This window comes from Bufo bufo, chromosome 8 (assembly GCF_905171765.1).
Source record: "Bufo bufo chromosome 8, aBufBuf1.1, whole genome shotgun sequence".
In the NCBI taxonomy this organism is placed as follows: domain Eukaryota; kingdom Metazoa; phylum Chordata; class Amphibia; order Anura; family Bufonidae; genus Bufo; species Bufo bufo.
In genome coordinates this window covers 36,247,705-36,275,169 of record NC_053396.1, presented here as the reverse complement: position 1 = coordinate 36,275,169, position 27,465 = coordinate 36,247,705, and the positions used below count along the sequence as shown (strand labels likewise).

Genomic DNA, 27,465 nt, shown 5'->3' with positions numbered 1-27,465 from the left:
ATCAGGAACCAGCAGGGTAGTCAGACGAAGCCAGGATCAGGAACCAGCAGGGTAGTCAGACGAAGCCAGGATCAGGAACCAGCAGGGTAGTCAGACGAAGCCAGGATCAGGAACCAGCAGGGTAGTCAGACGAAGCCAGGATCAGGAACCAGAAGCAGCAGCAGTCTTAGAAGCATGTGAACACAAGAGGACCAAGCAAGGAACTGAAGCCACAGACCTCCTATATATATGAGCTAGGCATCCAGCTCCTCCCAGGGGAAGGAGGAGCCGCAGGGTGGAAGGCTACAAGAAACCCAGGACCCAAGATGGCCGCCAGCACATGTCAAACGAAGGAGAGCAGCAAGCAGGTAAGACCATGACAGTACCTCCCCCTCAAGGGCCCCTCCTCCGCGGAGCACAAAACGGTTTCTGAGGGAAGCGTGCGTGGAAGGCTCGGAGCAAGGCAGGAGCATGGACATCTGCGGAGGGAACCCAGGAACGCTCCTCTGGACCATAACCACGCCAATGGACCAAAAACTGCAACCGACCGCGGACCAGGCGTGAGTCCAGGATATTGCTCACCTCATATTCCTCACGATTGCCCACTTGGACCGGACGAGGCCGAGGAACGGAGGAAGTGAAACGATTACACACCAGTGGCTTCAACAGGGAGACATGAAACACGTTGGAGATCCGCATGCCAGGAGGAAGCGCAAGGGCATAGGCTACCGGGTTTACCCTGCGAAGCACTCGGAAGGGACCAACAAAGCGAGGCGCCAGATTGGGAGTGGGCACTCGAAGGTTGAGGTTGCGGGTGGACAACCATACACGGTCTCCGACCTGGTAGGAAGGAGCAGGCGCTCGTCTGCGATCAGCCTGGAATCTCTGGCGCTGCGCAGAGACCTCAAGGGACTTCTGGATCTGTACCCAAGAAGCACGTAGGACGGAAAGGTGATCCTCCACAGCCGGAATATCCTGGGGAGAGAATACCTCCGGTAACACGGCAGGTTGGAACCCATAATTGGCCATGAAGGGAGACGTCCCAGAGGAAGAGTTCACCGCCGTGTTCCTGGCAAACTCAGCCCAAGGCAGGAGGTCAACCCAATTGTCTTGGTGATCGGAGACATAGCAACGAAGGAATTGCTCCAAGGCCTGATTGGATCGTTCTGCGGCCCCATTGGACTGAGGGTGGTAGGCCGAGGAGAAGGAGAGATGAATCCCCAACTGGGAGCAAAAGGCGCGCCAGAACCTGGACACAAACTGACTCCCCCGATCCGACACAATCTCCTTAGGCAAACCGTGCAACCGGAAGACCTCCCTGGCAAAAATCGTGGCCAACTCTTGTGCAGAGGGTAACTTCTTGAGAGGAACACAGTGGCACATTTTGGAAAACCGATCCACAATCATGAGAATGACCGTATGGCCTCGGGATGCAGGGAGGTCCACAATGAAATCCATCCCCAGGTGTGACCATGGGCGCTCCCCGGTGGCTATGGGTTGCAGAAGGCCCAACGGAAGGTGCCGAGGGGACTTACTCTGGGCACAAACGGAGCATGCCGCTACATATGCGGCGATGTCGGAACGTAGGGAAGGCCACCAGAACAGACGTGAAACAGCCCAGGACAGCTGATTCTTTCCAGGATGCCCCGCGGTCTTGGAGTTATGGTAGGTTCGCAACAACCGAGTGCGCAACTCCTCAGGCACAAAACATCTGCCGTTGGGTCTCCCAGAGGGAGCACCAGATTGAGCCGCCAAAATCTGCTCACCCAGGGGAGAGGTCAGGCTGGTGCGAATGGCGGCCAGGATCTGATTCGGAGGTATGACCGAAGTCGGAATCGACTCCTCCCTGGACAGCTCGGAGTACTGCCGTGATAAGGCATCCGCCCTGATGTTCTTGGAACCGGGTAGGTAGGAGACCACGTAATTAAAACGTGACAAGAACAGAGCCCATCTGGCCTGACGTGGTGTCAATCTCTTGGCCTCAGAAAGGTAGGTCAGATTCTTGTGGTCCGTCAGGATGAGAACCGGAACCACCGAACCCTCGAGCAAGTGCCTCCATTCTTTAAGGGCCTGCACGATGGCCAATAACTCCCTGTCACCAATCTGATAGTTGCACTCCGCGGAAGACAGTTTCCGGGAGTAAAACCCACAAGGAAGCAGAGGACCCTCTGGTGTTCTACGCTGAGACAGAAGGGCGCCTACTCCCGTCTCAGACGCGTCCACCTCGAGGACAAAGGGCAACCCAGGGTTGGGATGCGACAGAATCGGAGCCGACACAAAGGCGGACTTTAGGGCCTCAAAAGCTCGGATGGCCTCGAGCGGCCAGACCTGGGAATTACTGCCCTTCCTGGTCAGATCCGTGAGAGGCTTGGCCAGCATGGAAAAGTCCCTGATGAACTTCCGATAATAATTGGCGAAGCCCAAAAAGCGCTGCAGGGAACGAAGACCACTGGGCTGGGGCCACTGTAAGACAGCCGAAACCTTCTCAGGATCCATGGAGAACCCCTCAGCGGAAATGATGTAACCTAAGAAGGTTACCTGGGATCGGTGAAATTCGCATTTCTCAAGCTTACCGAACAGCTTGTTCTCTCGTAACCGTTGCAACACTCGTCTGACATCCAGAATGTGGGCCTCCATGGATTCAGAATATACCAAGATGTCATCCAAATAGACTACCACACACTGCTGCAACAGGTCACGGAAAACATCGTTGATGAATTCCTGAAAGACTGCGGGCGCATTGCACAACCCAAAGGGCATAACCAAGGATTCGTAATGACCGGTCCTGGTGTTAAACGCGGTCTTCCACTCATCGCCCGCCTTGATCCTTACCAGGTTATATGCCGCCCTCAGGTCGAGTTTGGTAAAGACCGTGGCCCCTTTAAGGCGATCGAACAGCTCGGAAATCAAGGGTATCGGGTAAGCGTTCTTGATCGTGATGCGATTGAGACCCCTGTAATCGATGCAAGGCCTCAACTCACCGCCCTTCTTTTTCACAAAGAAAAATCCAGCCCCTGCCGGGGACGAAGATTTGCGAATGTGTCCGCGTGAAAGCGCCTCCCTCACGTACTCCTCCATGGCCTCATTCTCCGCTACCGACAGTGGATAGACTTTGCCACGAGGAGGAACGGCACCAGATTGTAACTCTATGGCACAATCGTATGGGCGGTGCGGAGGTAGGGCAACCGCGCGCACCTTATCGAATACATCCCGGTACTCCTCGTATTCAGGAGGCAACAGAGAGTCCGAGGAAGTACACAGCAACTTGACAGACCCATGGATGCAACTAGCCCCACACTGCGGTGACCACGAGAGGATCTCGACCGATCTCCAATCGAAAGTCGGATTATGCTTCTGGAGCCAGGGGTACCCCAAGACCACCGAGTAGTGTGGAGACGAAATAACCTGGAGGCAGACCGACTCTCTGTGAACGGCACCAATGGCTATCCCCACTGGAAGGGTCTCATGAGTCACGTGTGGCGGCAGAAGGGGTCTGCCGTCTATCGCCTCAAGAGCCAGTGGGGAACCTCGAGCCTGCAGAGGAATGGAATTGGCGGCAGCGAACACACTATCAATGAACAAACCACCAGCACCCGAGTCCACCAACGCCTGGGTCGTCACCGAGCCCCCGACCCAGGAGAGGACAACAGTGATCAGTGGTTTGTCAACACGGGAAACCGGGGACGAGGAGACTCCACCCAAGATCTGCCCCCGACAGGATCTCAGGGTACGAGCGTTTCCCGGACGGTTCGGACATGCCAACCGAAAATGCCCACCGAGACCACAGTACATGCATCGGCCCTCGCGTCTCCGGAGTGCCCTCTCCCCCTCGGACAGGCGAGCAAACCCCAGCTGCATGGGTTCACCCCCAGACAAGTCATCCCCAGGAGGCGTGGGAGGAGAGGGAGGCACGGGTGGGACAGCAAACGTAGGCACCAATCTGTTAGAAGACCTCCGCAGGCTCTCCTTAAAGGAAGGTCTCTCCCTGAGTCTGGTGTCAATCAAAATCAGGAAAGAAATAAGAGACTCGAGCTCAACTGGTAGGTCCTTAGCTGCAACCTCATCCTTCAAGGCATCCGAGAGACCATGAGAGAAAGCAGCGACCAGAGCCTCATTATTCCAGCCCACCTCTGCTGCCAGGGTACGAAACTCAATGGCGTATTCAGCTACGGATCGTGAACCCTGTCTGATGGACATAAGGAGCTTCGCAGCAGAGGCAGCACGAGCCGGCACATCGAATACCTTCCGAAGAGAAGCAACAAAACCGGAAAACTCGGCAACCACCGGATTGTTGTTCTCCCATAAAGGGCTGGCCCAGGCCAAGGCCTTGTCCGAGAGCAGCGAGATCAAGAAGCCCACCTTTGATCTCTCAGTAGGAAAGGCATGTGGCAGCAACTCGAAATAAATGCCCACCTGGTTAAGGAAACCTCGGCACTGAGTTGGCTCTCCCCCAAAGCGCTGTGGAAGAGGGGCAGAACCGGTCATACCCCGAAACACCGCAGGCGCAACAACAGGTGTCGGGGTAGACTCTGGCGCAACAACCGGAGCGGCAGTAGGAGCGAGCCCAGGAGCGACAACCGACCCATCGGCAACGGGAGCGAAATGAGCCGTGCGTTCAAGCAGGGTTTGCAACGCCACAGCGAACCGACCCAACAGGTGATCCTGCTGATCAAGTCTGGCAACCAGCGTGGGTAGCGAGGATGGCCCTGTACCGTCAGAATTCATGGCTTGGTCCTAGTGTCACGGAACCATGAACCAGACGTACAACAAGAGATAAGTGAAAATAAGAAGGCTTTATTGAAAATAAAGCTGTAAAGCAAAAGTCCAAACGGATGGTGAAACCGAGCAGAGTCTTTGCGAAGCCAGAGGTCAGGAACCAGAAGGGTAGTCAGACGAAGCCAGGATCAGGAACCAGCAGGGTAGTCAGACGAAGCCAGGATCAGGAACCAGCAGGGTAGTCAGACGAAGCCAGGATCAGGAACCAGCAGGGTAGTCAGACGAAGCCAGGATCAGGAACCAGCAGGGTAGTCAGACGAAGCCAGGATCAGGAACCAGAAGCAGCAGCAGTCTTAGAAGCATGTGAACACAAGAGGACCAAGCAAGGAACTGAAGCCACAGACCTCCTATATATATGAGCTAGGCATCCAGCTCCTCCCAGGGGAAGGAGGAGCCGCAGGGTGGAAGGCTACAAGAAACCCAGGACCCAAGATGGCCGCCAGCACATGTCAAACGAAGGAGAGCAGCAAGCAGGTAAGACCATGACAATTACTCAATGGGAGCACTATGAGGGACACTACTGAAGGGGCACTGTGGGGGACATTTCTACAGGAGAGGCATTGTGGGGGACATTACTACGAGAGGGAGGCTGTGGGGGACGTTACTACTTGATGGACGTTACTACTGGGGGGCGCTGTGAGGGACGTTACTACTGGAGGAGCGATGTGGGGGACATTACTATTGAAGGGGTTTTGTGGGGGACATTACTACTGGAGGGGCACTTTGGGGAACATTAATACTGGGGTGCACTGTGGGAGACATAACTGGCGGCACTTGGGACTTTTAACACTGATGCCCTATAGGGGGCATTACCAGGGCATTTTTTTTAATGAGGGCACTATATGGGGAATTACTGGATGCAATGGGGAGCATTTTAATCCTGGGGCTCTATAGCGGAATTTTTTGTACATGGGCATTACTACTAGGGGCACTATAGGGGACATTTAGGGGGCACTATAGTGGAATTTTTACCTAGGGTAAAATAGGAGATATTAATGCTGGAGGCACTGTAAGGGCATTTCTATTACAGGGACATAATAGGGGACACTATACAGGCATTACTACTAGGAGCACAATATAGGGTTTTATTATTAATATTATTACTGGGGGCATTTTAGCAGACATTATTATTACTGGGGAAGGGCACTCTAGGGGGCATTATAATTGCTGGAGGCACCATAGGGACACTGTCTACTGGTGTCACTATTTTTTCAGCAGGGGCATTAGGGAGTACAGTGGCCAAAGGGCTGGGAGGGACAGCAGGATGACATTGTTGGGAAACCAGGGTGGAGAGGTTGCGTTGAAAACGTGGGGAGGCTTACAGAAAAATTAAAAAATCTAACATGTTTTTAACAAACTCTGCAGAGCCTAGATGCGGCTGAAAGAATCTGTCATGGAGGTCTGGGTCAAACAAAGAAGAAGAGGAAAGAGAACGTCTACATGACAGGAGATTTCAATGGATCGAAGAGGTATGTGTTGTTGTAGACTCCTATATGTTTCCTAGTTCAGCAGGAAGTATGCTGTATGTAGAGCTGGCTCACTACTGTCTCATCTTCTCCAAGTCTTTTAATTATAATTATATGTATTTAAATTTGGCGACAAATTTTAATTTGGTGACTACATTTTTCAGTTCAGTAGCCAATGGCTCCTAGGTATTTTTGTAAGAGGACTGTTCTTTGTAGTATAACTTGTTTATTAGTCAACAGGTTGTACTCTCTGTGCAATGCGCGTGAGTGAGAGATTGTACAAGTGTGTGGTAAAACTATAAGAATACAAATAACATCTATAACGTACAGAATAGCATGTACTGTAACATTTGCATAACACTGAAGCACATGGTAAAATGGCTGCCTAACATAGTACTACATGTTTAACTAACTGTAGTAACAACTCGCTGAGTAACAATTACAACTGACTGAACAGCTTTGCATAACATAATATCCCTGAAACAAAGGTAGATCTCTCACCAGATATGCTTTTACAAGGATGGTAGAGTTGGAGAAGGAGACATGCAGAAGACAGCTCTGCTGATGTGTCCTGGTGACTTCTCTTTCCCAGGATGCTTTGCACTCCCACAATGCAGTAGTCTTTGTAACAGAAAAACAAAGTGTAATACAACGTAACACCGCTAGATGGTGCTATAACCACACTAATCACTACAGAAATACTAAAACTCTGGCAGAATGAAATATAATCATTTTCTAACCCTGCTGGGCAGAACACTCCCAGTCTGGCGTCATTAGATGCCACTACTGAATCCTTCTTTCTTAGCAGCCCATTTTGGTCAATGATGGGATCAAGCTTTTTCAAAGCGCTATCTTTGGAGACTGCTTGGCCCTCGCTGAGGTAGTCTATTTCTTTAGTATAACATTCATGCTGCATAGTGCGAATTATTATACTCTTAGACCTTTCCACATTGGGAGCGCCAAAGTCGTGCTTGCAGTGATGCAAACCCTTGCAGGGCCCCTGACCCACAGGCAATGTTGACCTGCAAGACTGAGTCATATGAACCACCCAGGCCATACCACAAACTAGCAACATCCAGGTGGAGAACCCGTTGAAACGATGGGATTTGGTGGTCCGAAGTAACTGTAAATGAAACAGACACATCAGGTCGGATCTCTTCATCGGAATCTGGGTCTGCAAAACGTTAAACGGGACAGAAATGCAGGACCCATAAACCATGTTGTGTCCTTAACCATTTCACATCTGGGCCATTTGCCCCATTCCTGACCAGGCCTAATTTTGCAAATCTGACATATCTCACTTTATGTGGTAAAAACTTTGGAACGCTTTTACTTATCCAAGCCATTCAGAGATTTTTTTTTCTCATGACACATTGTACTTCATGATAGTCATAGTCACCTTTATTTATGAAAAAATCCCAAATTTACCCAAAAAATTTAAATATTCGCAATTTTCTAAATTTCAATTTCTCTGCTTTTAAAACAGAAAGTGATACCTCATAAAATATTTATTACTTAACATTCCCCATAGGTCTACTTTATGTTGGCATCATTTTGGAAATGTAATTTTATTTTTTTAGGACGTTAGAAGGCTTAGAAGTTTAGAAGCAATTCTTAAAATGTTTAAGAAAATTGCCAAAACCCACTTTTTAAGGACCAGTTCAGGTCTAAAGTCACTTTGTAGGGCCTACATAGTGGATACCTCCATAAATGACCCCATTCTAGAAACTACACCCCTCAAGTTACTTAAAACCGATTTTACTAACTTTGCTAACCCTTTAGGCGTTCCACAAAAATTAAAGGAAAATGGAGATCAAATTTTAAAATTTCACTTTTTTGGCAGATTTTCCATTTTAATCCAATTTTTTCTTTAACACATCGATGGATAACAGCCAAACAAAACTCAATACTACCCAGATTCTGCGGTTTACAGAAACAGCCCACATGTGGTCATAAACTGCTGTATGGGCACATGGCAGGGCGCAGAAGAAAAGGAGCGCCACATGGTTTTTAGATGCCATGTCCCATTTGAAGCTCGCCTGATGCACCCTTACAGTAGAAACTCCCAAGAAGTGACCCCATTTTGGAAACTAGGAGATAAGGTGCCAGTTTAATTGGTACTATTTTTTGGTACATAGGAATTTTTGATCATTCATTATAACACTTTATGGGGCAAGGTGACAAGAAAAATTTGTTGTTTTAGCACAGTTTTTATTTATTTATTTTTACAGCGTTCACCTGAGGGGTTCGGTCAAGTGACATTTTTATAGAGTAGATCGTTACGGACATGGCGATACCTAATATGTATACTTTTTCTTATTTATTTAAGTTTTACACAATAATAGCATTTTTGAAACAAAAAAATTATGTTTTAATGTGTCCATGTTCTGAGAGCTATAGTTTTATTTTTGAGCGATTTCATTATGTAGTGGCTAATTTTTTCCGGTATAAGGTGACGGTTTTATTGGTACAATTTTGTGGGACATACGCCTTTTTGATCACTTGGTGTTGCACTTTTTGTGATGCAAGGTGACAAAAATTGCATTTTTTGGCACCGTTTTTTTTTTTTTTTACGGTGTTCACCCAAGGGGTTAGGTCATGTAATATTTTTATAGAGCTGGTTGTTACCGACGCGGCGATACTATACTTCTTTTTATTTATTTCACTTTAAACACAATAATAGCATTTTTGAAACAAAAATAATATGATGTTTTAGTGATTCCATGTTCTGAGAGCTATATTTTTTTTATTTTTTGAGCGATTTTCTTATGTAGGGGCTCATTTTTTGCGGGATGAGGTGACAATTTTATTGGTACCATTTTGTGGGACATACGCTTTTTTGATCACTTGGTGTTGCACTTTTTGTGATGTAAGGTGACAAAAATGTCTTTTTTTGACACGTTTTTTATTTATATTTTTTTATAGTGTTTATCCGACTGGGTCGGTGTTTATCCGACTGGGTCGATCATGTGATATATTTATAGAGCCGACCGTCAATATACCAAATATGTCTATTTTATTTTCTCTATTTTTAACTTTTTTTTTAATTCCTTACTTGGGGAATTTTTTTTTTTTTTTTTTACATGTGAAACCTTTTTTTTTATATATATATATATATATATATATATATATATATATATATATATTTTTTTTTTTATTTTTTTTTAACACTATTTTATTTATTTTTTTACACTTTGCGTCCCCCATAAGGTCATGCAAGACCTCCTGGAGGACATTTATCTAACTTCACTTTTTTTTTTTTTTTTACTGTTGATTTCTCCTGTAACTGGGACTGACATAGTAGCCCCAGTTACAGGAGAAATACACCCCCCAGAGAGGCTGTACAGCGCAATACAGCGCTGTACAGCCTCAGTGCAGGGCTGATCGAGGTGAGCGCTGTGTATAGATCTAGAAGGCAGGGACACCTGGGCACTGTCCCTGCCTTCTCTAAGGGTTGCCCTGCTGTCACTGATTAGCGTGCAGCTGCGATCTCTGAATGGACGTTTTAAAACGTCCATTCAGAGATAGAGAACCACCTCCTGGACGTTTATATTCTATAGGCGGACGGGAGGTGGTTAAGGTGGCTTGGTGCGACGGATCTAGTCGCGTGGTCCGCAGGATTATGCTGTGTAGGCACGTAGGACAAGTGGATCTCCTGATCCTTAGCACCCGATTGCTGACAGACGTAAAAGCGTCTGGTTTCGTTGCAAATATATCCTAGGACTACCTTGCTGTCCATGTAAAACTCGACTTCTTCGATTTTCCAGGTTCATTACTGATGTTATAAGTTCAGCCAACTCCACTGCAAGCACAGCAGCGCAGAAGTCCAGTCTGGGAATCATGTGTTCGCGGAGTGGCGTCAGTTTGGTCTGGCTCATGACAAATCCTATATGGCATTGTTCTTTGACGTCAATGGTCTTTAGGTATGCTACGGCTGCAATCGCCTTGACTGAAGCATCGCATAAAATATACAGTCTTTGCATCTCGACTTCAGTTGATGGCACAGAAGCATAGGGTCGTGCCACATGAAGGCTGGACAAAGCTTCGAGAGACTTCTTCCAACCTGTCCACAGGCCTTTTTTCACCGCGGGAAGCGGGTCATCCCAATCAGACGTCTCTGTGGTGAAGTCTATTAACATAATTTTGCCTTGGATAGTAACAGGCGCTACGAATCACAGAGGATCATATAAATTGTTTATAGTGGACAGAACTCCTCTGCGTGTGAAGGGCTTTTCTTTTAGTACAGGAGGACTGGGAAGCAGTGAATGTAGCGCTCCCCGTGCGGGCTCTGTACTCACTGCTTCCTGGTCTTCCTCGGCCACTTGCTGTGCTTTGACTGCACACAGTGTGAGGACGTCAGCGCTCTATGACCTCACGTTGTGCGGCGTGGGGTCACAGTACAGCGTGCGGCAGGAAGAACAAGAAAATATTGGATGTCAGGAGCATCGTCTGCAACCAGAGCAGGAGAGGTAAGTTAATTTTGTTTTTTAATGTCTGCTCTGAGCATGGGTGTCTGATCTGAGGTTTGCTTGGGGAGTCATTCACATCGAGCTCTGATCTGAGGTCTGCTTGGTTGGATAATTCACATTGAGGGTCGGATCTGAGGTCTGTTTGGGGGGGGGGGTCATTCACATTGGGGCTCTGATCTGAGATCTGATTGGGGGGTCATTCACACTGGGGGTCTGATCTGAGGTCTGCTTGGAGGGTCTTTCACATTGGGGGTCATATTCACATTAGGGCTCTGATCTGAGGTTTTATTAGGTTTTTTATGAACACTGGGGGTCTGAGCTGAGGTCTCATTAACATTGGAGATCTGATTGGGGCTCTAAGCTGAGGTCGGATTAACACTGGGGGTCTGACTGTGGCCCTGAGCTGAGGTCTGAAGAAAAAAAAAAGTTTTTCTTATTTTCCTCCTATAAAACCTAGGTGTGTCTTACAGGGCAAAACCTTTTTTTTTTGTTTTCTTTTTATTGTAATATTTCCTATACAATGGGTCAATGGAAAACAGAACACATGTTTTTTTACATGCACATTGAACAGAATGGGTGAATACCGGGTTCCAAAATTGGATCAAATAAGTGCACGTTATGGAAATGGAAAAAATTATTTTATGTTGTTATCGTTAATAAAAATAAATAAATAAAAAAAGCTGAATTATGTTTCAGGCTACAATCTTCTCTTTTTCCTTCATTTCCAAACCTCCTGTTTGAAACCAGCTCCTACTTTCAGACTTTTATCATGTATCTGTGTTCCTCTGAGTCGGGCTTTATTCAGTCGTCAGTGAATCATGTGTATTCACATCTCCATGATTGACCACAGTTAGGGATTAAACTACAAAAGCATGCCCTATTTTTGTCCATGTTTACAGATCCATCACGCCCATTATAGTCTACGGGTCCATGAACAAACATGGACACAACATGTATGGCATCCATGTTTCATGGACCACTGGTAGGAGATGCTCTTGAAATTCATTTTCAGCTAAGCAGTGTTCGTGAAATATAGATCACATACGGAGGGCAAAAAACAGACACACTGACCATACATGGATCATTCACATACATCTTCATGTAGGTATGAACCACTGATCATCCGGTTGCTGATGTCATCAAGGACATGTAAATGAGGCCTTATACTTTTTGCTGGGTGAGAGATCAGTGTGTCCAGGAAGCTGATGCCTTCCCAAGCTTTCACTGATGTTGACAAGTGTGTGATTTCCCTCCCCCTTAAGAGTTTGCAATGGGTGCTTTGCTTTCTCTCTACACTTTAAAACAGCTTATACAATCCATATCTACAGCCTGTGTCGTACACATACCTGCAGTGTTCTACTTTCTGCTGCTATCCCTAAGAGCTCATGTACACGATCGTTGTTTGGGTCCGCATCCGAGCAGCATTTTTTGTGACTCGGATGCGGACCCATTCACTTCAACGGGGCCGCAAAAGATGCGGACAGCATTCCATGTGCCGTCCGTATCTGTTGCTTCGTTCCATCGTCCTGCAAAAAAAATAGAACATCTCCTATTCTTGTCCATTTTGCGGACAAGAATAGGCATTTCTATCATGGGCCGCCTTTTCCGTTCCACAAATTGCAGAATGCACATGGCGGGCTTCAGTGTTTTGTGGACCGCAAAACACAGCATGGTTGGGTGCATGAGCTCTAACACTGATACACGAAAAGGGAAGAGAAGTGATCTATCAGAAGCAGGAGCAGCAGTCTGATGGATTTACATCATATTCAACAGCACTACCAACTAGGTGAAGGACATACACATACTCTGCAGAAGTAAAATGGAAGTAAATTATCTTTTATAGTTTATTTTTGAAATTAGAAAATAAACAAAAATACATTGCATTGGTGCCCATAGCCTTTACATTCTTTCTCATGAACTTAGCAGAGTATTAAAATAAATACAGAAACAATCAGTTAAAGGAACCTATTATCATGAAAATGCAATGTAAGCTACAGGCAGGATGTTATAGAGCAGGAGATGCTGAGCAGATTGATATATAGTTTTATAGAAAAAAAAAATCTGTAAAATTTGTAATTCATTTAAATTTTAAATAAAGTATGCGGTCCTCTAACTAATTGACAGCTATCTCTATATACACATTCATAGGAGGAAGGCTGTCAATCAATAATAGGACTGTCCCCCTTCACTTCAAAGCCCAGAAATGTATAAATTACAAGTTTTACTAAATCTTCTCCCACAAAACTATATAGCAATCTGCTCCGCTCTTCCTGCTCTTAACCTGCAGTCTGTTTCTCAAACAGCATATTCAACACGACAGGTTCCCTTTAAGCAACCATAGAAAGGAATATGCAGCTTTTATCTATTTCTAATAAAATTGTCGCCCCCCCCAGAACTAGGGGCCCTGTACCATTCCTTAGTTCAGTTCCTCCATTCCCTGCACAGTGACTTCTGCACAGGTCATTGAGCATACCCAGAAAGCATTCAAACAGACCTCAATGAGTCATCTCCGAACCACAGTTTTCAAAGGTCCATGTGGTTACTGTAAAGGTGAAGAGCAGAGCAGCAGCTCAGGCAAGATGGCTGCCCCCATAATCATGTACAGAGAGTACAAAAAAGAAAGATTTAAGGAATTTAGGAAATAAAATGATTTAAAAAAAAGAATACTGTATATATCTAGTTGTAGTTAATAAAAATGTGGCATACATTCCCTGTAAAAAAAAAAAAAAAAAAAAAAAAAAAAAACACATGTAACCGATGCCCCTAGCATATTATCCAGTTCTTGGAATTAATAGTTTATACGGCAAAACTTTAAATTGACTCTGGACATATTTATACATATTAATTAGATTCCTCTGAGGCATCTTTTCTGAGCTGAACAAGACCAATTTTTCACCTTACTGCATCGTCTTATTATCTCTATAGCTGCATCTTTGATTCTTTTCAAATTTTCTATAGCCTTTATAGAACGTGGTGCCCCTCACCATGAGGGTGAATTCACACACAGCAGATTTGTAGTGGAAGTTCTTGCAACTGAAAATCAGTTTCATTCATTAGAATGCGACAAGTGCATGGGTTTCTGCTAGCCTCATTTAAATGAAAGGACAGTCACACAAATTTCTGGTATTAATATACCCTTACACAAGGGATGCAAGTGTTGTATACAGCTGCAATGTTAATCTTAAATAACAGTGTTCATTCGATTCATTATAAGATTTTATTTCCTTAAAGCGAACCTTTCACCTGCATTTCACTTAATAAACTATCAAAAGTACCTTATAGATCATCCTCATTGTGTTATCATACAGTCTTGTCCCGCTTTTCTGCCATGTATATGCATGAAAAAATCGCCTTATAAAGTACTCTTCTCCAGCTCCACAAGTCACGGTAGAAGTCAAGGGGGTAGCCCTTCCCTCACTCCAGGCTGTAACTCCCCTGCCCTAACCCCGCCTCTATGCAGTCTAATTGACACCCGGCTCAGTCGCCGGGACCGCGCTTGTACAGGCGGCGCATGCGCCGTCGGACTCAAGCGCGATCCTGTAACTGAATCGCGCATGCGCCGTCCCCGATGCCTGCCTGTCTTCTCTGGAGCGTGAAGATCAGGGCGCGCACGCGTGTGAGGAAGAAAAGACAGGCAGGCATCGGGGACGGCGCATGCGTGATTCAGTTACAGGATCGCGCTCGAGTCTGACGGCGCATGCGCCGCCTGTACAAGCGCGGTCCCGGGGACTGAGCCGGGTGTCAATTAGACTGCATAGAGGCGGGGTTAGGGCAGGGGAGTTACAGCCTGGAGTGAGGGAAGGGCTACCCCCTTGACTTCTACCGTGACTTGTGGAGCTGGAGAAGAGTACTTTATAAGGCGATTTTTTCATGCATATACATGGCAGAAAAGCGGGACAAGACTGTATGATAACACAATGAGGATGATCTATAAGGTACTTTTGATAGTTTATTAAGTGAAATGCAGGTGAAAGGTTCGCTTTAAAGTGTACATGAGTTTTCAAAAAAAAAAGTTTGCATAATGGCTGTTCTTCTTTGTACAAATATAACTGTGAAGGAACAGTTATGTTCGGGCTTCCCTAAAGTCTCTTTCAGCCATATTAATCCCTGCTTCAGCTGCACAGCTAGATGCATTTCTCTCAGAATCAGGGGTGTGCCAGTACTGTATGCAGTGACCTTACTTTCCTTAAACCACACTATGTTTGTTTTCTTCTAGGGCGCTCAAAAACTGATAAGGAGGGATAACTCACATGCTCCTGTGATGTTTAGAAGCAGTTGTTTTATCATGCTCAGGATTCCAGCTAGCTCTGACATACCCCACCTTCCTCTCAGCCATCTTCTGAGTCTCTGTTACCAGAGGACAACAGGTAGTGCACTGCAAGCTAGTTAGAAGTGAGACCCCTAGTGGCCATGACTTTACAGTCTTTTTGCAAGTGGATGAACATATTTTTTAAATGATGTGATTTACAAATTTACTAGTTAGACCATTCTCTATAAAATGAAATAGTGTGAACGTACAGTGACTTTTTTAATGTGATACTAAAGTGGTTGGCCAGAAATGAAGAAATCTCTAACTACGAGTTGGTAACGGCATAGGAAACCTTAATCGCCCCTAATTTCTTACCACAGCACCCCAGTTTAAGGTCTCTATTGGACATGGATTGCATGTGAAAACGGTAGACCCCGTGACTGTCCCATCCATAGCAATGAAGATAGCGGCGGGCATGTGACTTGCCTACATGACCAAAGGCTTACTCCTCTTTTGAGAATATGTAGGTGCTGCACCTGAGCATGCCGGTGACTTAGGCTACTTTCACACTGGCGTTTTGGTTTCCATTTGTGAGATCCGTTCAGGGATCTCACAAGCGGTCCAAAACGGATCAGTTTTGCCCTAATGCATTCTGAATGGTTAAGGATCCACTCAGTTTGGCTCCGTTCCGTCTCCATTCCGCTCTGGAGGCGGACACCAAAACGCTGCTTGCAGCGTCTGACGAAACTGATCCAAACGGATCCGTCCTGACACACAATGTAAGTCCATAGAAAACGGATCCGTCCCCCATTGACTTTCAATGGTGTTCAAGACGGATCCATCTTGGCTATGTTAAAGATAATACAAACAGATCCGTTCTGAACGGATGCGTTTGTGCAGATCCATCCGCACCAAACGTGAGTGTGAAAGTAGCCCAAGGGCTCTTTCACACCTGCGTTCTTTTCTTCCGGTATAGAGTTCCGTCGTCGGGGCTCTATGCCGGAAGAATCCTGATCAGTTTTATCCTAATGCATTCTGAATGGAGAGAAATCCGTTCAGGATGCATCAGGATGTCTTCAGTTCCGGACCAGAACGTTTTTTGGCCGGAGAAAATACCGCAGCATGCTGCGCTTTTTGCTCCGGCCAAAAATCCTGAACACTTGCCGCAAGGCTGGATCCGGAATTAATGCCCATTGAAAGGCATTAATCCGGATCCGGCCTTAAGCTAAACGTCGTTTCGGCGCATTGCCGGATCCGTTTAGCTTTTTCTGAATGGTTACCATGGCTGCCGGGACGCTAAAGTCCTGTTTGCCATGGTAAAGTGTAGTGGGGAGCGGGGGAGCAGTATACTTACCGTCCGTGCGGCTCCCCGGGCGCTCCAGAGTGACGTCAGGGGGCCCCACGCACATGGATGACGTGATCACATTGGACACGTTATCCATGCGCATGGGGCGCTCTGACGTCATTCTGGAGCGCCCCAGGAGCCGCACGGACTGTAAGTATACTGCTCCCCCGCTCCCCGCTCCTACTATGGCAGCCAGGACTTTAATAGCGTCCTGGCTGCCATAGTAAAACTGAACGCATTTTAAAGACGGATCCGTCTTCAAATGCTTTAAGTTCACTTGCGTTTTTCCGGATCCGGCGTGTAATTCCGGCAAATGGAGTACACGCCGGATCCGGACAACGCAAGTGTGAAAGAGCTTTAAGCTGGGGAAGAAGTCACGTGTGTAATCACATGACCAACGCCACCACCTTGATTTCTATGGCCCCTGCTTGCACATGGGCGGGGGTGAGCCGTGAATTGGGGTGCAGGGCTTTCTATGCCAATACCCATTAGTATATGCCATTTTAGAGATTTCTATAAGAAGCAGCCAACTACTTTAAGCAAAGTCTTTATTTCTGTTCTGTCCTCCCCAATTTTCCACTTATCCACAGACAGCAATAGGATTACTCAAGCCTAGGTTCTCTGGTGATAAAATTCAGATATTAGAGCATTTTACCACCTTTTCTGACCAAAATATAACCCCAGCGTTATTTTTTGCATTACTCTGCAATCATACGTTGAAGTATCCAGCTCATTAGAAGACACAGGACAGATGGGATGTATGAATGGATCTGAAGGAAAGATAATTTTGCCCGTGACTGTGGAATAATTATTTTATTTTTATAACACTTGTCCCCACAAGAGAGCTTGATTATAAAAAAAAGGGGAAAACGCATGCATCAAAGTGAGAACCTGAATGTAATGTTAACACAAGAAGCACTCGGAGCTGAGGAGCCAGGCCGATATTAAATTATTCAATTCAGAATACATAAAGAGGGGGGGGGGGGATTTGCATTTGTCAATGATACGGTGAAGACTAATGCATTTTACGGTAACATTTTTAAGTATTCTTCTTCAAATATTGTTTCAAGACCCATTTTAGGCTACTTTCACATTAGTGTTTTTTGCGGATCTGTCATGGATCAGCAAAAACGCTTCTGTTACAATAATACAACCGCATGCATTTGTCATGAACGGATCCGGTTGTATTATGTCTTCTATAGCCATGACCGTCATGACCACCATTGAAAGTCAATGGGGGACGGATCCGTTTTCTATTGTGTCAGAGAAAACGGATCTGTTCCCATTGACTTACATTGTGTGCCAGGACGGATCCGTCTTGCTCCGCACCACATCACGGACAGTATAAGACTGCATGCAGCGCGGAATGATGACTGAACGGAGGCAAACTGATGCGTTTTGGACCGCTTGTGAGAGCCCTGAACGGATCTCAGAAACAGAAAGCCAAAACGCCAGTGTGAAAGTAGCCTAAAGAAAACAATGTCTAATTATTCTTTCATTATCATCAGCAGGGCTTACCTTTCATTTGATAATGGATTTGATGTCTAGTCACTTGGCATGTCTGAACTGACTTTAGACCCAACTTACACCACACAAAACACAACAGTACAGAGAAGTTAGCATACCTCCCAGCTTATGAAAATAAGGAAGATGGACACTATGTGTGCCGCTGCAATTTTTTTTTCACACTAGGCCACGCCTCTAATTTCATCCAAAACATACGGTAACTATGCACCTAATCCCACCCAGTCCCCTAAATGCCCCCACATAGTAATTATTCCCCATTTATGCCACCACACAGTAGTTATGCCCACATTGTGCCCGCTTCACAGATTATGCCCAGATAGGTGCCTCCTTTACAATAGTTATGGCCAAATATGTGCCCCTTTCACAGTATTATGCCCAGATATGTGCCCCCTCAAAGTAGTGATGCCCACATATGCGCCCCTCACAGTAGTTATGCTCAGATACCAGATATGTGCCACCTCACAGTAGCTATGTCAAGATATGTGCCCCTTTCACAGTAGCTATGCCCAGATATGTGCCCCTTTCACAGTATTATGCCCAGATATGTGCCCCTTTTACAGTATTATGCCCAGATGTGTCCCCTCACAGTATTATGCCCTGATATATGCCCCTTCACAGTAGTTATGCCCTGATATATACCGCCTCAAAGTAGCGATGTTCAGATATATGACCCCTCACAATAGCGATGCCCAGATATGTGCCCCCTCACAGTAACGATGCCCAGATATGTGCCCCCTCACAGTAACGATGCCCAGATATGTGACCCCTCGAAATAGTTATGCCCTGAAATGTGCCCCCTCAAAGTAATATGCCCAGATATATGCCGTCTCACAGTAGTTATGCCCAGAGATATGCCTCCTTACAGTAGTTATGCAAAGATATGTGCCCCCTCACAGTAGTTTTTCCTTGATATGTGCCCCCTCACAGTAGTTATGCCAAGTTATGTGACCCCTCACAGTAATATGCCCAGATATGTGACCCCTCACAGTAATATGCCCAGTTATGTGACCCCTCACAGTAATATGCCCCCTCACAGTAATATGCCCAGTTATATGCCCCCTCACAGTATTATGCCCAGTTATGTTCCCCGTTCACATGAAGCAAAAAATACAAACTCTACATACTCACCTGGTTCTTTTGATGATCTCCCCCGCAGCAGCAGGATACACTTGGAGCTGATGGTCTGTGTAGGAGGAGGTGGAGCACAGCTGACTCCCATTTGGCTCCACCCCCTGCACAGACCAGCAGTTTGGAGTGTCGGGGAGGAATGATGAAGCAGGGAGTGGATGGCTCTCTACTTCATCATTACAGGCAACTCTCTCTGCGTCCTATGGAAGTAGAGACGGCTGCCTGAGAGTGGACATACCTCCCCCGCGCCGGAACCGCAGGACAACCACTGAAATCCGGGACTATCTCGCCGGATCCTGGACGTTTTAGAGGTATGATGTTAAATAGGCCCAATAAAGGTAATGTCATCAGAAAACAATTTTTTTTTATATTAAATATTTTTGGGGAATTTTTGGTGATTTTTTTTGCCTTTATTTTTACTAGGTCACCATGTGTATAAAAATTGTAATATCCTGCAGTTTTCTCACTGGCCACTAAGCCTAATAATAGGCAGCATTACACTAAATGGATAATACCTCTATATAGATAACATCAGATCCACAGTTCCCAGTCAGTAATGGTCACAGCTTATCTACTTCCTCCCTGTACAACAACCTCTACATACATGTTACGCCAGTTTTCTGGTTTGCAAAAGTCGCTAGTGTTATGTGTGACTTTTTCTGCCAAATCGTGTGACTTTGTAAGCTACGCCACCCCACACTACTGGGGTGCTTTGGCAAGCTGATCATTTTTATGATGCATTTATGATGAACAACATTTTTAAATGTTGCAAAAAATGTTGCACCCTGGCGTACTATCATTTACAAAGGCGCAGCCACATTGCTTGTGTGCCAAATTGAAAACCAGTGCATCAATTCATAGATCTGGCACAAACCCCAGAAAGTGAAAATTTAAAATGACATTAAAAAGGACAGCAAATGATAAATTCCCCCCTGTTTTGTCTATGGCCCATGATGACTGCTGTAAAGCATCTCTCTAAATGCTGTTAACAGCAGCTCAGACAAGATGGTAAAACAGGGAGTACAACTGCATGCACTAAACAGACCCCCAATGTCAAACAGGGGGGACTGAACACGTCCTTGTTCTGTGAAGTCACACTGAATCACATGATTCCTTTAAACCAATCAGAAGGGGAGGGGACCTTCTTGACACCTCAGAAAAAGAGACCACAGCCTATATCACACCGACACTGACCTGTGACACTGACCTGTTGAGAGGGATCCACAAAACTAGGAAATTCCCTCTTTTTAGCCCTTGCTTTGTTAATGGTGATGGTTTAGTGGGTGGAATTATTAGGGCCCATTCACACAGCTGAATTTGCCAGTGGAATTCTGGTGGCCACGCGATGTCTGCCACCCATTGTTTTCAATGGCAGACAGCACTGCACTTCTCGGGCATGTGGTTTTAAATCGTGACCTCGTCCAGAAGGGACATGTCCTGATAGCAGCTGTGCAGTTCACAGGCTGGTGGTTTATCATCACGACCAGGTCATGAAGAGTCTTGTTGCGGTATATGAATGGACGCCACTTGAAGCCACTGAGGGTGTCCGCTTGTGGTTTAACTCCATTCAATGGAGCTAATCTGTGAGTGGCATTCAAAGTCAACAGACAGAGCACACTGGGGATTTACAAAACACCAAAATTCATACCCTTAGGCTCGCTCAGGTTAGTGTGACTTGTGCAGTGGTCTTGATGCAGTTGCTATCAGTTGCCTTACCAGGTTGGTTAGGGGTCCCTGTTCGCCATATAGGTGCAGGTCACAAAAGTGGGATCTACATCTACAAGATTTCCTGTGGATATGCCACATGCCATGTCTGCGTTGGGATAGCCCCTTTTTCCCCGGATTCTCTAACCACAAAAATCCTGTTCTATACGCACACTTAAAGGCTATGTACGTCTTATAAAACTAATACTAGTGAGCGCTTCCATTATGGAGGAGCTCACTAGTATGTATTAGGAGCGGGGAGTGAAGCGCCGCAAGCGCAGGTAATATTTACCTTCCCTGGTCTGCGCCACGGCTCCTCTTCAACTGTCGCGCTCCCATCTTTCTGGCCTGCACTGTCCTGACCCCGTACAGCGTCAGGACGTAGTGCGCGCACTATGACCTGACGCTGCATGCAGTCATGTGACAGTGCAGCGCATGCCGGGAAGATGGGAGCGCGGCAGCTGAAGAGGAGCCGCGGAGCGGGACAGGTAAGATGATTTTTAATTTTAGTCTGATCTGAGGTCTGATGGGCTATTCTGAGGTCTGGAAGTACTGATGGGCTATTCTGAGGTCTGGGGGTACTAATGGGCTAATCTGAGGTCTGGGGGTACTAATGGGCTAATCTGAGGTCTGATGAAAAATATTTTTTCTTATTTTTCTACTCTAAAATATGGGGTGCGTCTTATCATCGGGTGCGTCTTATAAAGCGAAAAATACAGTATTTAAACCACATTCTTATCAGCAGAATAAGAGCGGAGCTATAATGTTTATAAAGGTCAGAGAGAAAATTCAGATCCCTCTATTAGAGCATCTGAGCCCTGTACAAAAAAAAGGTTACATATTTGTAATAAAGTCCAATTTAAAAAATTATTTTTGTTCACAATGGGTACAATTTTAAAGGTACAAATTAAAGAATTAGTTTTATATACATGAAACTTTTTTGTTGGGACCCCTAAAGGGATTTTTTGGTCTGGATGACCTTTTGTATAATAAGTGAATTTTCATCCCAAGGGCTCCAACCTAGGGCTCATTTTGTTGTCAATGGGTACAATGCAACAATGCAAAAATAATTGCCCCAAAAGGTGTACATAGCCTTTAAGGCATATATACCACAGGGGGGGGCTCCCCACTTTCTATCTCCATTAGGCAGAGTAAACACCTAGCAACAAAGATCAGCTCTCAATCTTTTGGATATTGTCCGTCAATTTATCACATAGTTGGCCAGCATGTAACATTCCATTTCACCTGCAGCTTTCTTTGATAAAGTCTTTCAGAACTCATAAGCAGTGATGGACTGAAGTTACATGGCCCCATCAGAAGAAATTATTCTGAAGATCCACCCTCTATGTATACAGGACACATACACATTCAGTTTTAAGTAACAGTTCTCATTGCAAATGCAGGACTTTTCATCAATAAGGTTTAATCTGGTTCAGAGGCGGACATTGGTGTTTCATATATCAGTTGTCATTCCCTGTGCGCCAGAGTTAGATGTGGCTTATTTATTAAGAGGCGCAGGCGATATGCAAGCAGCTAAGTGCACCGAGGGTGGCCGAAAACCACTCTGTTCACCCTCGCTCCTCCCGTTTCCTTTGTCAGCCCCTCCCTCTCCTTCTTGATTGACAGTCTCACTGTGAGAGCAGTGAGGCCATGAAACTCTCTGCCACATGATGTTATTAACTGAACACTTTAAGGAGGGGCCTGGATGTCTTTCTAGGTTTCTGGATATGGGGAACTATTTCCATTGCCAGATATGGAGTTGGGAAGACATTTTCTTCTTTATATGGGGTAACTGGTAACTCATAGGGGTATATGCTTTCCATTGTATCAACCCTAAGACTGGGTTGGTCTTGATTAAACTGTGCCTTTTGTCAACCTTATCAACTACGTAACAGTGCTGTAAGCTACCGCCTATTCCTTATTCTAGTCATGGCGGTTGCAGACTACTGACAAAACATTTAACAGTTAACTATTTTAAAGAGCATCTGTCAGCATGATCAACCCGACTAAACCAGGAATACTGGTTGCACTCTGCAGTCACCTTGTAGAGGAATCTGCACTTTATTGCAGTGTTTGGGGCCTAGCCCCTTAGAGCACCACTTCACCACTGCTTTTTCCCCTTAGCCCCTCCACCCTCTCCTTGAGAACCAGGACCAGGCATTGTCACTGTCTACCCGACTAGCCCTGCGCACGTGTCAGTGAAAGTTGAATCGGCGCAAGCGCACTCTGGATTTCAGCTGAAGGCTACATTCACAGGACCATAGGGGTTTTGCGGTCCGCACATGGCTGACCATATGATAGAAATGTCTATTCTTGTCCACGAGTGCACACAAGAATAGGACATGCTCTATCTTTTTTGAGAGGCCGTGGAACGGAAGTACGGCTGCTGACGGCGCACACAGTGTGCTTTCGGCATCTGTTGCCGGCCCCATTTACCATTGAAATAAATGGGTCCGTACCCTTTCCGCAAAATTGCGGAACGGATGCGGAGCCAAAACTACGGTCATGTGAATGCACCCTAAAGGAAAGCCGACTACGGTCGGAACTGCGTATGCGTTGATCCATGCTGACAGGTGCCCTTTGAGCTTGATCCTTTGTTTCCCCAATGACAGACATTAGGGGCAGTCACATTAGACTGCTGCCCAATAATGCTGAGTTTACATTTATATTATGAGCATCTCCAGCCTTTCACTTGAGTAGTAAACTAACATATAAGCTGTACAAAATCAACATAGTCACTAACTCTGTGTAAAATAAACTTTAAAAAAATCTATAAAAAATTAAAGGGTTTATGTCACCTGAAAAATGTGCATTAAAGGACTTCTGTCACCCCACTAAACAGATTTTTTTTTTTTTTGTGTACTTATAATCCCTATCCTGCCATATTGCCATACCTTATGTTATTAATAATTTTCGTTCAGTAGATTTTGCAAAAAACTTACTTTTATAATATGCTAATTACCTGTCTACCAGCAAGTAGGGCGTCTACTTGCTGGTAGCAGCCGCAGAAAACCGCCCCCTCCTCTTGTTGATTGACAGGGCCAGCCGCGATCTCCTCCTCCGGCCAGCCCTGTCAGCATTTCAAAAATCGCGCGCCTGTCTTCATTCGGCGCAGGCGCTCTGAGATAAGGAGGCTCGCCTCCTCAGCACTCCCTCAGTGCGCCTGCGCCGATGACGTCACCGAAAGAGAAGACGTCATCGGTGCAGGCGCACTGAGGGAGTGCTGAGGAGGCGAGCCTTCTTATCTCAGAGCGCCTGCGCCGAATCAACACAGGCGGGCGATTTTTGAAATGCTGACAGGGCTGGCCGGAGGAGGAGATCGCGGCTGGTGGGTACTATGGGGAAGGGGGGAAAGGAGTACTATGGAGTCATCTACGGGGGGCACGAAGAAGGGGTATTTTATACTTGCAAATTATGGGGGACACTGAGGGCATCTACTGGGGCACGATATATGGGTCATTTTATACTGGTACATTATGGGGGGCACTAGGAGGAAGTGGGGAGAGGAGCACTATGGGGGCATTTACTGGGGGCACTATATAGGGGTATTTTATACTGGCACAATATGGGGACATTAGCTCAATTGGAGGCATTACGAGGGGGTATTTTTTGCATTGTCACATTATAAGGAGAATAATTTCTACTTGGGGGAGTTGCATTATGGTGGGCTTTATTACTCCGCAATGGTATGACCCCCTAGTAGCAGCACCAGCCTCGCTCTGCTCTGCCTCTGCCCCTTCTCCAAATCCTTATTATGAAATCTTTCTCATTAGGATAAAACACAACATCAGCTCAGCCAAGCCCCCCAGCCAAGTGTTGAAGTGGTGTCCGAGATCCCCAAGGGTCAAGCAAAGTAATTGCAAGTTTTCATGTGAAATATGTTTGTTATACACATATAGCATACACTGTGCCACACAATATACAGTATACCTCTACACTGTGCCCCACAATATACAGTATACCTCTACACTGTGCCCCACAATATACAGTATACCTCCACACTGTGGAGTCTGTTCTATAAGCACCCTTGTTCTGTGGCGGCGGACAGAAAATAATCTGGAAGTGCCCCTCCCGAGACCAGGCTCTGGATCCGCCACTGGTCTGGACCGCTCACAGGAGTGTACATTTCTTCTAAACTGTAATCCGTATCCTCTGACCTGCAGAAATCAGCACTCGCTCGGTAACAACTAACAGGCAGTGCCTGTAGGCTGTAGCCTGGACCTGTTACCGAAGCTAGCCGAGTGGTGAAAGGTTAAGGTACTAGTAGAGATGAGCGGCCGCTTAATCCTGATTTAAAGTTAAAGTTACTGCAGGATATGGATTACAGTTTAGAAATGTCAAATGTACACTCCTGTGAGAAGCGGGGAGGGAGATCTGTGGATGACACTGTTATAGGGAGGGGGATCTGTGGATGACACTGTTATAGGGAGGGGGATCTGTGGATGACACTGTTATAGGGAGGGGGATCTGTGGATGACACTGTTATGGAGGGGGAAATGGGGATGACACTGTCATGGGGTGGATCTGTGGATGACACATATAGCATAAGATGCTATATACGGTATGTGTCATCCACAGATCCCTCCCATAGCAGTGTCATCCACAGATCCCCCTCCCTATAAAAGTGTCATCCACAGGCAACTAGGACATGTTGAAATCTGAGCGATTGTTTTTTTTAAATCACAGACAGCAGGACTTTTCTTCCCTGTTGCGGTTTTAGGTATTGGGTAAAGTATTGCAGCATTTCTAAGCATACTTGTGTAAATGTATCGTTGTTATAGCTGCCCCCCCTACTTTTGTCCTGGCCCCCAGTGTGCCCCCCCAAAATTTGAAAGCTAGAGACGCCACTGTCCATATCTTAGTGACATCATCATCCCTGCACATAGCAGCCATTTTCTTCATTCACAGTCATCACTGCATGAGGATAGCACATGGCTTGGAAGCCTCTTGAGACATCCTCTACATCTAAGCTCACGGTAGCATCACTGGTATGTCACATAGCCACATTACAGCCTGTTTTGCATCTGTTTTCATATGTAATTTGCATATCTTTTTTCTTTCCTTTATAGCAGCTTATAGTTAGCAGCTAGGGACCGTGCTTGTTATGCAGATAGGTAACATGCTCTGGTTTAGATATGCATCTGTGTTTGTATGTGCATTGCTATGCACAGAAATGTAATATATGCATTACTATATGTCAGACCCCATTAGTAAGCGCATTGTTTTTTCTGTTCCCCAGTTTTACCACGCGCACGTTCACGTGCATTTACATCCTTGCAATAAATATAAAGTTGGACGTTACTCCATTGTCAATTCATTGCCGGGATAAGGTTTAGCTGTCTGTCAAGCTATGTACCTTCACACATAAGGAGGACAGAACAGTTACATTTGGTGAATTGTTAGATACTTTTGTCTAACTTTACACCATCTATTAGTTGGCTTTGTTTACATGCCTCTCAAGGCACGCCCCCTCTAACAAAGCCACACCCCCTTCTGCTAAGCCATTCACACGTTGCCTAAGCCGCCAGAAGAGTCTAAGACACTTAATACATGGGGGGTGCCAAGGTCCTGGCTCAATTTGAGCCCAAATTCTGGTGCATTAGCACTAGAAAATCTTCCCCATTGTACACATATATGTAGCTGTATGAGCTCATTATAAAGTCATTATTTAAAGTATGTTTTGTCAAACCCCTAACGGGGAAAAAAAAAAGTAGTCTTTACTAAAACATCCTTTCTCTTTTCGAATAAATTTTTCAACCCAGCACAAATACATGAAGACATACCCGAGCATCTCCCGATAAATAGCCTGTGACACCTTACTTAGAAATAAATCTTCTCAGCTCAGGCAATCAAGACTTCACCTGTATTTATGAAAGGACTGCAGCAACCGCACATTAAATAAGTATCAGACATGGAAGATGTGGTGTCACGTTAAAAAAAAGGGGGGGGGAATTAATTACGCATTCCAAACCTGGTCACTGAAGTCTTCTGGGAAGATCCTCTGCAGCTCAGGATCTGTAAATAATTGACAGATAATATTAATTGGCTTTGGATTAGTGAGCATGCAGAGAATCATACATTAATATTTGATCAGAAGATGATAGAAATCCTGGCAGGGGATCCTGCGAGGGCAGCCTGGGTCTGTGTAGAGAAAAAGCTAAGAACTCTCACGGAGACTCTCCCTTTAGCCTCCCCCGAAAGATGAAAAAGGAGGAACAAAAATAAAAGTTAGAAAGAAAAAAAAAACCTCTGCTGCCCGATTAAATCTAAACTGTTATCTGACACTACAACTAACCGGTATCAAATTGACTTCCAAAGGAAAAAAGTGTTATATTTTTAAAGAACGCTGACTGTTGTCAAATGGCCAGCAGAAGCACTTTGTAAGAGCTAAAAGCGGCGTTTGGTCTACCGGGGACGAGGGAAAAGCATCGAGCTTGTTATCGGTCCTTTGATTATAAAATGAGACGCAGAGGCGTTCAGCGTAAACATTCACTATATGCACGTTCTGTATGTTCAGGTATATGGATTTAGGACTTGAACAGTTTTCCAAAAAACAAAACAAAAAGACTGACAGGGAAGAGAGATATTAGCCTTCGATTTACAGATAACAGCCCCAACAATCTGCTACTTTGATTCCATCCTGCATAAAATGCTATCGGTATAAAACATACAAGTTGTCCAAAGAATTCTTAACGCTTGGAAAATCCATTAACGTTAATAATAGAGCTATTATTCCGTTATGTGTGTTCTTGGCTTCAGCTTCAAAAATTGCATAATAAAAAACCTGAACTTGCAAACACAGTCTACAAAAGTGACAAACAG

The 27,465-nt window shown here is 45.5% G+C and overlaps 1 protein-coding gene across 5 annotated transcripts in view; it reads right to left on the bottom strand.

Moving 5' to 3' along the window:
• DENND1A (DENN domain containing 1A) overlaps nt 1–27,465 on the bottom strand; it is a 785,792-nt gene that overhangs the window by 624,449 nt on the left and 133,878 nt on the right. For all 5 annotated transcript variants that reach the window (XR_005774032.1, XM_040406251.1, XM_040406253.1 and 2 more), the window contains exon 3: nt 26,615–26,658. Coding sequence is in view for 4 of the 5 variants with exons in the window: in XM_040406251.1 (XP_040262185.1) it covers nt 26,615–26,658 (44 nt within the window). In the remaining variant the exon portion in view is untranslated. The remainder of the gene's footprint in view (nt 1–26,614; nt 26,659–27,465) is intronic.